This window comes from Pollachius pollachius, assembly GCF_949987615.1.
Source record: "Pollachius pollachius genome assembly, chromosome: 8".
NCBI lineage: Eukaryota > Metazoa > Chordata > Actinopteri > Gadiformes > Gadidae > Pollachius > Pollachius pollachius.
Window position 1 is genome coordinate 21,602,099 of NC_136941.1, and position 13,736 is coordinate 21,615,834.

General features: G+C 44.9%; 1 protein-coding gene across 7 annotated transcripts; it reads right to left on the bottom strand.

The window, feature by feature from the left end:
* Positions 1-3: 3 nt before the first annotated feature.
* sfi1 (SFI1 centrin binding protein) lies at positions 4-13,704 on the bottom strand. 7 transcript variants are annotated; one of them, XM_079741909.1, is made up of 33 exons: positions 13,660-13,704; positions 13,009-13,158; positions 12,523-12,723; positions 12,380-12,451; positions 12,185-12,295; positions 11,089-11,183; positions 10,874-10,991; positions 10,662-10,764; positions 10,394-10,550; positions 9,965-10,126; positions 9,790-9,860; positions 9,527-9,619; positions 9,305-9,402; positions 8,632-8,698; positions 8,255-8,385; positions 7,909-7,990; positions 7,644-7,822; positions 7,395-7,470; positions 7,182-7,295; positions 7,013-7,089; positions 6,441-6,540; positions 6,054-6,150; positions 5,780-5,940; positions 5,612-5,686; positions 5,350-5,424; positions 5,051-5,224; positions 4,175-4,353; positions 3,996-4,079; positions 3,549-3,855; positions 3,390-3,450; positions 2,911-3,052; positions 1,311-1,410; positions 5-1,097 (listed from the first exon to the last, which is right to left on the bottom strand). In XM_079741909.1, exons 3-33 carry the CDS (start codon positions 12,696-12,698, stop codon positions 873-875), a joined length of 3,762 nt encoding a protein of 1,253 aa, XP_079598035.1. In that variant the 5' UTR covers positions 12,699-12,723; positions 13,009-13,158; positions 13,660-13,704; the 3' UTR covers positions 5-872. The 7 variants fall into 7 exon arrangements, with proteins under 7 accessions (XP_079598038.1, XP_079598036.1, XP_079598035.1 ...); XM_079741912.1 differs by lacking the exon at positions 13,660-13,704 and having other exon boundaries at positions 4-1,097; positions 7,013-7,086; positions 7,182-7,277; positions 13,009-13,347; XM_079741910.1 differs by lacking the exon at positions 13,660-13,704 and having other exon boundaries at positions 4-1,097; positions 7,013-7,086; positions 13,009-13,347.
* Positions 13,705-13,736: the final 32 nt, after the last annotated feature.

The following is a 13,736-nucleotide window of genomic DNA, read 5'->3' on the forward strand; positions in this document are numbered from 1 at the left end:
TGCAGACTATAGGAACAGGCAGTGGTAGCGGAGGGAAATTATACTAAAGCATGTGAGGGGGGATCCACATGAAAGAGAAAAGCTGTTTTTTTTCCCAGGCACATATGGAAGATATTTAACACCATCCGTCACGTGGTGCGCTCATTAAAGCAGGTTTGACGTCTCTGAAGGGTAAAATGTGGGGCTTCCTTCATGGGTGGGGGGTACGCTTAAGGTGACCATTTCACAACCAGTAATATACAAAAAGTATTTAAGTGGCAAATGTGTATGACCTACATCACAGACATTTAAACACTCATTATGTAACCTTTACACTGACACCTATTTCTGTACAAAGATTTAACCTTATCATACAAGCCTGTAACCACATCTGTCATCAAATAATAAAACTCATCCACACATGGATCTATCCTCTTATCTTTTGGTCTGTAAGTCTATTTGGTCTGTGAAGAACTACGATAGTAAACCCTCAGAAACTCTATACTTAAAAAAAACCAAGAGGTTCAAAGCAGCATCCTTTTAAATGATTACAAAATAAAATATGAAATATGTACATGTGCATAGAAAACAAACACAAAACATGCCAAAATTAGAAAAGATTTGATTACAAACCAAAAATACATAAATTACATTGATTTCAAAATATTTTCTTCAGGATTAAATTAAATCTGCAAATGTGAACAGTTTATCTAAAAATATCCCAGTAGTAGAGTGATCAGAGTGTCTCGAGGTAGAGAGTGATCAGAGTGTTTCGGTGGTAGAGAGTGATCAGTGTCTCAGTGGTAGAGAGTGATCAGAGTGTCTCGGTGGTAGAGAGTGATCAGAGTGTTTCGGTGGTAGAGAGTGATCAGAGTGTCTCGGTGGTAGATTGATCAGTGTGTCGGTGGTAGAGAGTGTTCAGAGTGTCTCGTGGTAGAGTGATCAGAGTTTGTCGGTGGTAGAGAGTGATCAGAGAGTGTCTCGGTGGCTCTGCTGGGGAGCCCGTGTCCAGAGGTGCGGAGGGCATCGTCTAGGTGCTGGACCCTCACAGCGTGAAGCAGCATGGCTGGTCTCTGCCTCCCCAAGTCCTCAGACAGCTGGGCCATGCTCTGCTCCAGCTATTCACAGGGACAGCCGGGGGGTCAATTCATGTTGTGATCTCCTCTGCTCAAACGTTCGTTAAAAAGGGGCCTTTCACCCTGAACCAAGGGAAAAGAGCCACAATGTGTCCGGGACACATAGTCGCTCCTTTCCCTTGTTTCACATTCAATTACTTCCAGAAGTGTACATTATCTTAGAACAGTGTAGGAGCAGTGGGGTCCTGCTCCTACCTGGTATAACTCCTGCTGCACAGAGCTCTTCTCCGCGGGGTCGTCCTCAGCGCTGGAGCTCAGCCAGGTCTTGAGCAGCTCCCTCAGCCTCCGCCAGGCCCTGCAGCGGCAGGACAGCACACCATCAACACCACGCCTCACTGTAGACGTGTACCCATTCAATATATTTTATTTGTATTTGTCGTTTTATTTGTATTTATGTTTACACCTGTTTTCACAACACCTTCACCTTCTTCATCCAATCAACTGAGAACTATCAAGTTTAGCTCTCAGAAATCAGCGGATGGATCCATATTTCTACGACCGTTCAATGAGAATTGACTGACGGTTATGTAGGCCTACATGTATTCTTCTGGAGGTTCGCTTTGGCTGTTTTTTGCCTATACAATACAATGTGTTTCCACAAGGTGTCATCCAAATACATTAAATAGAAATCAATCAATCAATCTTCCATCAGTTGATTAGTAGTGGAATGTGAATGAAACTCAGATCAAACCCATATGTTGAAGGTTCTAACAAAATTATGGTGCTCTTGCACTTTGAAGACTCAATGCGTCTGTTGCTCAGTCGGCTCGTATGAGCACTCGATTGCGTGGTTCATCTCATTCAGGAGGACGGTTTTGTGATTGAACTGAATGGGTTATTTAAAAAGCAATGGCAGCCGTAGTGTCATCACAAGATCCTGCTTTCATAGCATGTGATGAGACAAGACATAAGTATTTATATTAACATATTAAATCTAAAACTTATATTGAGGCGATATATCAGCTCCATTACAACCTCCGCCAGCGGTTTGTCAATGCTGAGGGGAATGTGATATTGAAAGACTCCTCATAATGTGGGTTTAATCTGCGTTTCATATAAGACTACTACCAGAGGTTATGTGGACTTATACAAAAAAAACAGCCACTCTGAACATCAAGAAGATTAGACTATGGCCTAGATAACAGTTAAATTCACATTGAACGCGGTCGTAGAAGGGGAACTATGGATCCATACGCTGCTTTCTGAGGACTAAACAGAGACAAAACGTGGTGATCTAAGTCTAAATAAGTTTTATTCTACAGTGTGTTATTGAATTGAACATAGATTTGTACCGCGTTGAAGAAATCTCGGAACTCGGAAGATTCAACTCTGAGATTCCGAATTCCGACATCATTGCGTTCAAGCTTGTTCACGTTGTCAGTCAACTTGAAAATCCATGAAAAAAAAACATGGATGCAAGAAGGAAGTCCGGCATATTGTGGTCATCACTGATTTCAAAAAGAAATGCAGGAGCAATTGATGCCTCTTTTGGAAACATATGAGGAACATAGGATAGGAAATAAGAGTGAAATCTAAATGATTCAAACAAATATTATACTTTACGCTGTTGTAGAGTTCAGGAAAAGCGCCGTAAGACATACTTTTGAACTGATAAAACAACAGTGTAAAATACTGCGCTATGAATGTTTAACGCCACACGCCATACTTTTGACCCCTTGGCCTTCCACGTGCAGGCCCACTGAGCAGGTCAAATGGATAGGGGACAGTGCCCAAAAGGGGACACCTTGAAGATATAGACGATCACCAGGAGGTACGGAGGCCTGCAGGGTCATACCAGAGCTGCTGGCGGTCCTGCTGAAAGTGCTTCATCTCCAGCTGAATGTTGAGCAGCTCTTTAGTGAGGCACAGGGCAGGGTCAGCCTCCTCCTTCACCCCACAAATCTCCACCTCTTCAACCGGCGACGTCATGTAAGACCCTTCAACCACAATCACAAGGAGAAGCACTTTACATTTAACTTTACATTTAGGGCGTTTATCAGATGCTTTTATCAAAAGCCACTTACAATGAGTGCATTTGTCAGAAGAAAGAGAAACAATATATCGCTGTCGGTACAGTAAGGAAGTTCATAGAAACAAGTGCCAAGCACTGACAATCAGGCGAGGAGGTTTACCCATTACCCGTACACAACAAAGATAGCTAGGAAAAGATGCTACATGATGCTAAGTACTGCTATAACTTAAATTTAATAATGTTTATGTTGCAGATAAATGTATCAACGTCACTGTCTCGATGAGACGTAGTGGGTTGTAAACCTGAAGAGGTGATCTGGGTGGAGGGAAGGCGTGAGTTGTCTCTGGGACAGGAGGGGCTGGCCTGCAACACATCAAACACACACAACAGTATTTTTATAATGACCGTCATTCTGCAGTCTATATCCATTCACATTCTCCCTGGACAGCACATGAATATACCTCGGTTTGACTTTTTGAAGTCATGAACGACGACGGCGGCAACAGGACGTACTGGTTCTCTGCTCCCTGGCGGGTGAAGGAGGAGATTGACAGAGGGTATTTACCACACACCACTGCTGGCATGTGGCTCTTGACGGAGGGTCTGGAACCGATCGGTGCGTGAGGAGGCTGGAGGCAGCATAGGATCACCGGGGTCTGGCATTGGTTTAGAAGCCGGTTCCACGGAGCCTCCACAACACGATGGGGTCCGGGGCCGGGCGCTGAGGGGTGCAGGGTGGGGCTGCAGACCAAGGGGGGCTCCTCAGACCTAGATCAGAGGAACAGTAGTCTATTTCCTACTGCATCAAGGCCAAACATACAGGACAAAACAGAGGGAAGGTAGGGTATAAACATGTAGAGTATGGGATTCATATTACATTATGTCGTGTTTAATCATGGATCCTTTACCCCTCATCTCCCCGCTTCTTCCCTGGAGACTCCAGGAGGTCTTGGGGGCAGCGTGGCTGCGGTCGGAGGGCCAGCCCCGGTGCCCTGGAGGAGAGGCGAGCAGGACCAGAGGCTTGACCACAGATGTACACAGGGACATCGGGCCGAAGAAAAACTCTCTCACACACACACACACTCACGTCTGATAGGACACCCCCACCCCGGGGCTGGGAGCAGCGGGCGGACAGCTGAAGGTGACGTGATGTTGTATCCTGGGCGGCGGGCCCCTGCCCTGGGGGGGCCCCTGTTGTGGGCCGAGCACTCGCTGCTTCCAGCGCCAGGCGCAGCGCCGCACCGTGCTCTGAAGCCGCTGGGAGGTCTGGGTAAGGAAGGGCTTCATTAAGACGGGGATAAGGAGTGTAATAAGAATAACATGAATAATATAGACACTGCCAGCCATGCCTTAAAGGAGCAGTGTGGGGAATTTAGTAGCATCTAGCGGAACAAACTAAATTATATATAATATTCTTAAGTATGATTTAGTTTGTGTATAATCCCATAAGCATTAGAATAGTTGTGTCTTCCTAACCTGTCAATGCTCTAGCGAGGAAATGTTTTTAATTCTCTCCTTCTTACTTGGAAGCTCTGACCTATAGTTTTACAGACCTATTAACTAAATGTAATTTATAAGTCTATCAAGGAAACTCCTCACTTGACCTCCTTTTGGGAGTACATATGTTCCCCTTACAGGCCACCGTAGGGGCTAGGGGCAGTAATGGTCTCACCACTAGATGCCACTAAATCCTACACACTGCTCCTTTAACGGATAAATATAAAAAATGAATCATTCCAGTTATTCCATTAATGTATTAGTGATTCCTAGGGCTCTCTGCACACTCCCCTGTTGTTGTTCTAAACGAGGTCCAACAGCTTGAAGTAATTCAGCCGACATGTTGCTTTTAGCTTTTGATGGTAAACGTTGAATGTTCTCAGCCTCGCTTGTCATCCGCTTTGGATAAAAGCTTTGCTGCTAAACAACTAGATTTAAAAGAACAGGAAGGAGCTGTTGAACCCACCGGCTGGCCGTGCTGGGCCTGGCCCGCAGCCAGACGGCTCATGTGAGCGGCGTGCGTGATGAGACCGGCCACCCCGTCCCTCAGCAGCTGGTCTCGGTAGAACTCCGCCCCTCGGGCCAGACGCTCCCTCCTCCTCTGCTGCTCGGAGGCCCATAGCCGCCACGCGTACAGGGCCTGCGGGCGGATGGACGGAGGCATGCCAAGGTCATCGGGTCGCCGTTTACCATCAACACTCTGTGGAGTATTTAGGTAGGAAGGGTTAACACAGAATTTACACAACCAGAGGTCAGGACTCTTACCTTGGACTGGAGGCCCAGCGACCAGTGCCAAAGAGAGATCGCCGTCTGCTCCGCCTCTCGCCTCCTGCGCCCCAGCTGTAGACGGGAAGTGCATCATCAGGGGAAGTACATCATCAGGGGCAGGCCAAGGATATGCTGAACTGTCGTACTCTACATACAACGTGTTAAAAACGTGAATCGTAGTGGAAACGAGAGTTTGCAAAGAAGGAGATTGGTGACGAATCGGTTTATGGCCCGGATATACATCTGTTCTCTGACTGACCTTCACTTGCCAAACCGCAAAGACCTTCTGGTAAACCTTCAGTCGGAGAAGCATGGCTCCCTGTCGCCTCATCACCTGCGCGGTATAACATGAAAACAGGCTCAGGTGAGCGGGGTTGGGGCTGACCAGCGGCTCTCCTGGACTTCTGAGATACTGCTTTAGTTTGACCTCATATGTCTGGTGATGGAGGTGATGGCCACTCCAGGACTTAAGTGCCTTAGATAGGAGCCTGGCGTGGTGGTACCGCTCGGCCTTCTCCATGCCCGTCCGATCCTCCACCGTTGCCCTGGTCATCAGCCGCCAGCGCCTGAAACCGGCCAGCTGCCACACTGGGGTAAAGGAAGAAGACCGTGGACAGAAAGTATATTTAGTACGCGATGATGCTCACACACAGACATCATCATGCAACGGGTTACAGTAGGCTATTCTTTAAGAAGCTCACCATGCTCCATGTGACTCTGAGCCCTCGCCAGTACCTCCCCCTGTTGGAGACGTTTTGCTATTGCATGTCCTGCAGCTCGTCTCCATGCAATTAACACCTATAAAAATAACAAAGACTTCCACATCAACATCCCCAATACACACAACATTAGGTTGACAAACGACTGATAATAATAATAATAATAATCTTTATTTATACAGCGCTTTTCTAAATAGAGCTACAACGTGCTTTACAGATAAAAAGAAAGAAAGCAAAACAACCAAACAAAAATAAATGTCTAAGAACAATTGTATCACAGGTCAACAACAATAAATACAAAAAATGAAAAGTTGATGATGATCATGATGACATGTGAGATCAATGCAGAGTCCGGATGGGCGGTTCTACCTTGAGGTGGCCTCTCTTGAAGTGCCTCAGAGCCCTCTGCTCTTTGACCCTTGCTTCTGACTGAAAGGCTGCGTTTTCCTTCCACTCGGTCAGTATCCTCCTGTGAAGAGAAACCATTCAGATGAACAATGATAACCCCGAAGATAACCATTTCATACCATTGTGGGAATCCACCTCAAAGCTGCTATAGGTAATATTCGAGAGTTGTAAATGAATGAGAAAACAGAAAGCGAGCAAAAGATTTGAAACTCAACAACCAAAACAACTTCCACCCTACATTTTGCGCCATTGAAAAGTACTGCGTTGTACGCACACCTGTGACTGCAGGTTGGATTCCCTGAACCAATCGGGAGAAAGACGCCTTGATTGGTCAAGTAATTCCATTACTCTGATCGTAGCTGGTTTGTGACTTGAATGCAAATACAGATTTACCAATCTTATATTGATACATCTTACAAATTCACACTGCAGGTCAAACTATTGTAAGTAGCCCTCACACGGATGGGTGCACACGCTTGAATCTTACCTACAGCACTTCGAATACTAGGAAGAATTTATCTCATGTGTTTTACCTCAGCAAGCGTTGGTTATGCAGCTTGAAGCAGTCCTCCACAAGGCCATAGATCAGGCCTGTCTGGTGATGGTACTGCTGTGTTCAGAACGACAACACGGGGCTTATGAAGACGGCTGTTGGCGGTGTGGGTGCATAAACATGAACTGCTCTGATACGTTGTGCTTTACCTTCCAGGCCTGGATGCTACATTTCACCAGCCTCACTTCGTTGTGCCGTCGCATTTGATCGAGCCTGCTGCTCTCCTCCTGTTGGCTCTGAACAAACTGAGGGAGCACAAGCCACTAAAGTCCCTAAAGTCAACTTTAATACAAACCAAATTTTTAACTATTTGAAACACTACTACATTAAATGACTGATTAAATGAGAACACACATTCTTACCTTTTTCCATCCAGTCAAAGCCCATCTCATGTGACGTAGTTCCCCACGCCTACAGGCCTGCTCCATCACATTTCTCCTGCAGGTAATACACATAAATAACCAACACTAGCACCTTACCCATTGAACAGACACGTTCATCCCAAACAAATGAACGGGAGATCAGATACACATCATCAAGTAGCAGGAGGGGGAAAGGAATCTTGCTGATATTGGGGATCGAACCCAGTATCTTTCCACACACACACACACCTGTTCCTTTCCTCAGCAGCCCTGTCCTTCCATCGCCTGGTGGTGTTCTGCAGGAGTGTGCGCTTGTACAGCTGCTCCGCGGCGCGCCCCTTCTCCCCCTCCTCGATCTGCCGCACAGTGCGTCTCCTCCAGAGGCACCAGGCGGTCTGCAGACACCGGTGCCCGTCATGCAGCAGTGCCTGACCACACGGGAGGAGCAGAGATTACAGTGGGCCTGGCTAGCCGGGCCGTGGTGGTGCTGGGTGTAGTGGCCTGCCTGCAGTACCGTGTTCCCGGCCAGCCGTTGCTCTTGGCTCTGGTGGGAGCTGTCCCACCAGGTGTTGAAAACCCAGCCGTGCAGCCGTTGTCTGAAAGGTGGAGAAGGATGAGGGCATGGTGGATAGGAATGGTAAAAACCTGCCAGTACTTTGGTTATTTTCTTACTTGGAGGAATGGAAGCATGTGGTAGATTTACTATTGTTAGTGAGAAAGTAGTGCTTAGGCATATGTGGCTCAGAAACCCCTCAATAAAGGGAGGCCGATTACATCAGACCCAGTACTCTTTGGCTGGTGGTTAAAATACCCTATCGAGTAAACTCAAAAAATAAAATACAGATGCATTGGGAGCTCACCGGTTATACGTGTCTGCCATCTCTTTGTTCTCTCTGTGCAGGGTGGCCTGTGAGGTGTATTTCACCCAGGAGTTGACACACTGGGGCAACAAGCATCTGGCAAACTGGCTCTCTGCACGGAGCTCCAATCCCTAAGCACACCAGACAATGAGTGTGGCTGTATAAATCCATGTACAGATAAAATGGATGATACAACAACGATATGATAGCGCTTTATCTTTAATAGAAGGGCGAAGAAGTGGCAATAATGTTAAAACCGATTTGTTTCCGTTATCAGTCCTAATCCGGAGAAAGGAAGAAAACATTAAAAGAATAGCAAACTGATATCTAAAGTTTAAAATCTTTCAGATTTCGAAACTGAATTAAGGATGGAGTACCTGTAGATGTCTGTGTTCAACTAGCCTGTCCTTCCATTTGTAAAAGAAGGATTTTGTCAATGAATTGCTGTCAAGAGGAACACACAAGGATGGTGAAAACGTCCAAATTATCACATTCATACAAACAAAAACAAGTGTATTGACACTAGTTTTTGTTTTCAGATACACATTTAAAATATTGATTCATCAATGCACTGTAATTCATTTGTTCTCGATTCAATTTCGATTCAGATTATTTCGATTAAAAATATAAATAATAATAAATAAAGAAGCATACTCAGTCATTGTAATCTAGGAGCGAGTATGCCTAAATGTACATGCCCTTTTACATTTGTCCATGTTATGATTATTACTTTTATGCTGCAAGTTTAGCTCAGGAACAATACTATACAATGGTGTATTCCCTTTTTGCTAGTTAAAGCACAATGAAATGGTTAATTCATTTTGAAATGGTTAATTCTAAATAATATTTAGGTATTTTTGTCATCTGCATGTATTATTGAATCGATATCGAAGCAATTGGATCAATATCAAATCGAAATCGAATCAAGACATAAAGAATCGAATTGAATTGAATGGTGAGGTACCTGGCGATACCCAGCCCTATATAGATTTAGTAAAAAGGATGTTTAACATCACATCCACTTGTTGAAGGATAGTTTCCACACAATACCTGTAGTACTTCTGGCCAGCGATGATTTGAGGGTAAAGCAACTTTTCTTCTTCCCCTTCTATACGGTCCTGCCAGAATCTCCAGTATTTGCTTTTAAGCTGTAAATAACACAAGAAAGTACAAAGCACAAACCCTCCGAGGTTAGTTTTAGTTTAGCAACGCTAGTTTATTATGATTTACTATTGTAAGTATAAAATCTGTCTGTTGAAGATCTGCACCTACAGTCTGTTGAAGATGATGAACAGCAACATTATTGTTCTGTCGCTGTGTTTTACTCATGCTGACGTTCAGGGAAAGGCCTCGTAATCCAGCCCACTGCAACAGCAAAAAAACACTGATAGGACTACAATCGTCCTTACATTAACTCCACAGATCAAAAAAGATTACAAATCATGGTGAACATGTGATGGCAGAGAAACAGATACAGATAAGCGTGAGTGTGACATGATTGTTGGAGAGAACAGTTTAGGAGTCCTACTCCTTACCAGCAAACGCTGTCGTCCATGTTGGCATGCCAGCTCATCTCTTTCAGCCTTTTCCCTGCACAGTGTCATGTCTACTGAGGGGTTCAGGAACAAAATAACGATATACAGGCTCCATTTAGCTGGATATGGTTCATATATGTCCGTTAAAGATGTGTTTGTCGGTAAAACAGGATACAGGTCCTCCAGCGTTCCATGGCTGTGCGCTGCTTGCGCCCCCTGGCCAGATGTTCTGCAGCTTGTAGTCGCTGCACCTCGTCCTTCCTGGGTATTAATGTGAGCCGCCATTTTCTCCAACCCTCTTCTATCAGTGTTTGGCTCCTAGCATGCCGCGCCACGTCTGAAACCCAGAATCAAAGACATGGCTGAAAACTGATGCTTCAAGGGTAGTGGTCTTATAGACCACTTCAAGGCTAAGTATATTTGATACTTCGAAGAAGGAAAATCAACACACACACACACACAAACACACACACACACACACACATACACACACACACACAGACAAATAAGATGCATAACCCCTAACGCTCATTGACGATGTAAAATAAATCAATGTTTGTTGCTTTGGATAAAAGTTAAATGAGCAAATAGTAATTTTATTTACCATTTGGATGCTTTTTGCATTGGCGACTGCGAACATAACACGTCCACTGACGCAACACATTCATCTGAAGTGCTTGGCTTCGATGGCGTGATGCTTTGTTTTCAGACTGTCTCTGAGTGTAGACAGCCTTGTGTGAGTGTTTCCACTGAAGCCATGCCTATTGGGCATAGAGATGACAACTGACACATCGGAAATACGTTAACTAAATGCTGGCTGGGAAAACCACGCTGGGAACATCTTGAATGTGATCAGGTTGAATCTCGTGTACCTTGCTAAGTAACGCCAGACGCCTGAACTCAGCCGCCTGCTCTTCTAAAGCAAACACATCTAAATTCTGTTGGCGCTTCGCTTGCCACATCTTCCAGGTGGAGCTGTATGATGGAGGATACATGGGTAGAAACACAATGAATAGGTCTGTGGGGAAACATAGAGAATAACACACAGGACTACAAAACACAGTGACATGGATGGGAGTCCAACCGTGTTGTCGACCGTCTATTCTGTTGAACAGCCAAATCGAGCATCCTGGCCTTCATGCGTTTCATCAGCACAAACACCTCCCACTTCTCCCATACCAGACAAACCAGGTGCTTCTCAGCTAGCAAACACACAAACATACAGAGGTGTAAATACGTGAACTCTAAGTATCTGGAGAATGGTTACGTCAGGTGGTCATCCTAGCCTCGTTTCCATACCGTAGGATTGTGCCTGTTGTGCCATCTCCATCTTCTGCCTCCTGGTCGCTGCAAAGATCTGCCAGCAACGGAAGGTCCAACTGTAAAGGGTGTACCTGAAACATAAAACTTCCAAATGTCTGTGTCGTAACAATACATACTTTGGTTTCAAGTGGTCAAAGAGGTCCCTCCACAGATATGGAGTGTTAGTGCCATTTTGCCATATTGTAATTTAGACTTAGATATTATTAGGATTTAGATATTATATATTTAGATTAATATTTAGTGATTGTTTATTATATTGATTAACTAATTGTTTTGCATAGTGTGGCGACCACGGGTGTGGGCAACATGTTCCGGGGCCGCGGAGATTCTGGGAATTGGGGTTGTCAGTTGACAATAGGGGTTTTGTTAATTTATTCTGTTGTTAGGTTAAGTGGGGTTAACGGGTTTGGGGTCTTTATTGGTTGTGTGTTAATTGTGTGTTGTTCCATTGTTGTGTGATGTGTAGTGTGATCGGGACCATTAGTGAGAGTGTTGTGTGTGTTGGTCAGGTGTCCCGTGTTTCTGTTATGTTCGTTGTTAAAATAAAGAACCAACTCTCGCAGTCGTGCGGTGTAAGGGGCGCGAGAGTGGTACTAAGCGGTTGAAACCTGTCTCCCGTCTCATTCTTCCGTCTCTCCCTGACCGGCGCTACAATAGTTTTGCTTTTTAGTTTAATAACTGTTTAGTGTACTTGTTTTCATTGCTTATACTTATTAGAGATGCATAGGACATTGGTTGCTATAGAGGGCGCTGTTATGCCGTAGCATTGAGGGAGAGTAAAACTGTTTTGTATCTTTTTATGGCATTCAGTAAAAACGGAGCTTCTCTTCCGTCGTTTGAACAGTAAACACGCGTAGATCTCGTTCTTTCTGTCAAAGAGTGGTTAATCGACCGAATATGTTTAGAGCAATTTACAAATGCACAAGAAGGGAGTTTTAGCCACTACATGGAAAGAGAACTAATTCAACATTTGAATGTGGATGTTAGTGACCCAAGGAATAACCCCCTTATATGCTGTGATCCAGTACAGTCATTATGATTATAACATGCTCTCTCTGAGAAATAGACCTACTTATGGTGACACTCTGCCCGAACCACCAGATTCCACTCCCTCCTGGTTGTCCACCACTCCTCTTTCCAGGTTTCAAATGCTCCGTGAAGAACCGTTCTGTAGCGGTGGGACCTGGGGTCACATCACAGTGTGTTAACACATTCCCCTTCATGTCAAATGTCGTGACTCGTGCACATGTGTTTATCAGGTCCTTACCTTGCTCTACTCGGCAGAACCCGACCAAACGTATTCTTCAACCACATTTTCAAATACTTTCTCGCCAGGTGCCTGCGGTGTCAAATGTTACTCAGTGAAAAGCTGAAAGAGGTGCTAAATGCAACGTGCAATGAGGATCTTACCGTATTCGCAGCTCCTTGAGTCTCCCGCCCCGGTTCCAGGTGTACCCGACCGTATAGCGTATATACCGGGTCCTATTGGCCGCCATCCTGCGGACCTCTCTGGGTTCACCTCCCGACCTGACGGCTCTGCGCTGGGGCTTCAGCCTGGCTGGTCCTCGTAGGTCTATCGTTTGCATGTCTCATATGTGCAGGCGCAGCTTCCTGAACGTGTGGACATCGCAATACTGACTCTCTTTCTCTCTTTACCTCTCTCCCCCCCAACCCACCCCATCACACACTGGACAATGTGCTATTGCATGATATGTACATCTACCTCTGGGTCTTTTTTATATGGAATTTAAAATTATGTGCAATATTGCTCACTTTCTATCGACTTTCTATTGACATATTTTGTTGACTTTTGTCCATTTTGTTGTTTGTCAACTGTACTGTACTGTCTGTTGCTACTGGATACCTGCATAGCCCCAAGGGGATGTACTTACTTACGCTAGACAAAAATCGAGGGTAGAAAACTTTGTAATAGCTCCTTACAGCTGGGATCCAAATCTTGTGACGACAATGCTGCTCTTCACCCAGACCGCCGCGCACCACCATCTGGGTCCACAGCGCATGCGCCTACCGGGTCCGGAACCCTAACTTTATGAATACGAGAGAAGCTCGCCGGAGGGTTCACTCTTCTCATTGTTATCTTGTAAATGTGGCGAAAAAATAATAGTCATGCCAACTTTCCCCTTTTCATTAAATAAACGATGTATCACGATTAATGGCTTTAATCATTGGCCCAAACTATCGTACCTGCTTCGACTTTTGTCGGTCCCTTGACAGACTAACCGGTTGGTTTTGATTAAAGGGCCAACAACAATATGGTGCCTCACGCAATGCCTCTTCAATAAGATACATTATAGTAATACTCTTAATAGAACAGTGATATGGAGGAAATAACGTATACATTTTTAAATACATATAATACCCATTATAAATCACATTCTTTGCAGTACTCACTACATTGGAGCAATGCCCTTAAATGAGATACATAATAGTAATACCCTTAACGGACACGACATATGGAGGAAATAAGGTATACAATTTGAAAAACATTTAATATTCAATATAAATCTCATATTTTGTAGTACTCACTACGTTAGAACACTTGCTGCTCACAGCCAACGCAGCAGGTATTTGCAGTCAGGCGCGCCGGGCCCGGTGTTATTCCG

Excerpts from the sequence above, each read along its gene's own strand:
- sfi1 (XM_079741909.1), bottom strand. The coding sequence starts at position 12,698 with ATGCAAACGATAGACCTACGAGGACCAGCCAGGCTGAAGCCCCAGCGC. Across the intron at positions 4,354-5,050 it reads AGGCCCAGCACGGCCAGCCG|ACCTCCCAGCGGCTTCAGAG; the intron begins GTGGGTTCAACA and ends TTCCTTACCCAG. Across the intron at positions 3,053-3,389 it reads CACCCAGATCACCTCTTCAG|GGTCTTACATGACGTCGCCG; the intron begins GTTTACAACCCA and ends TTGTGGTTGAAG.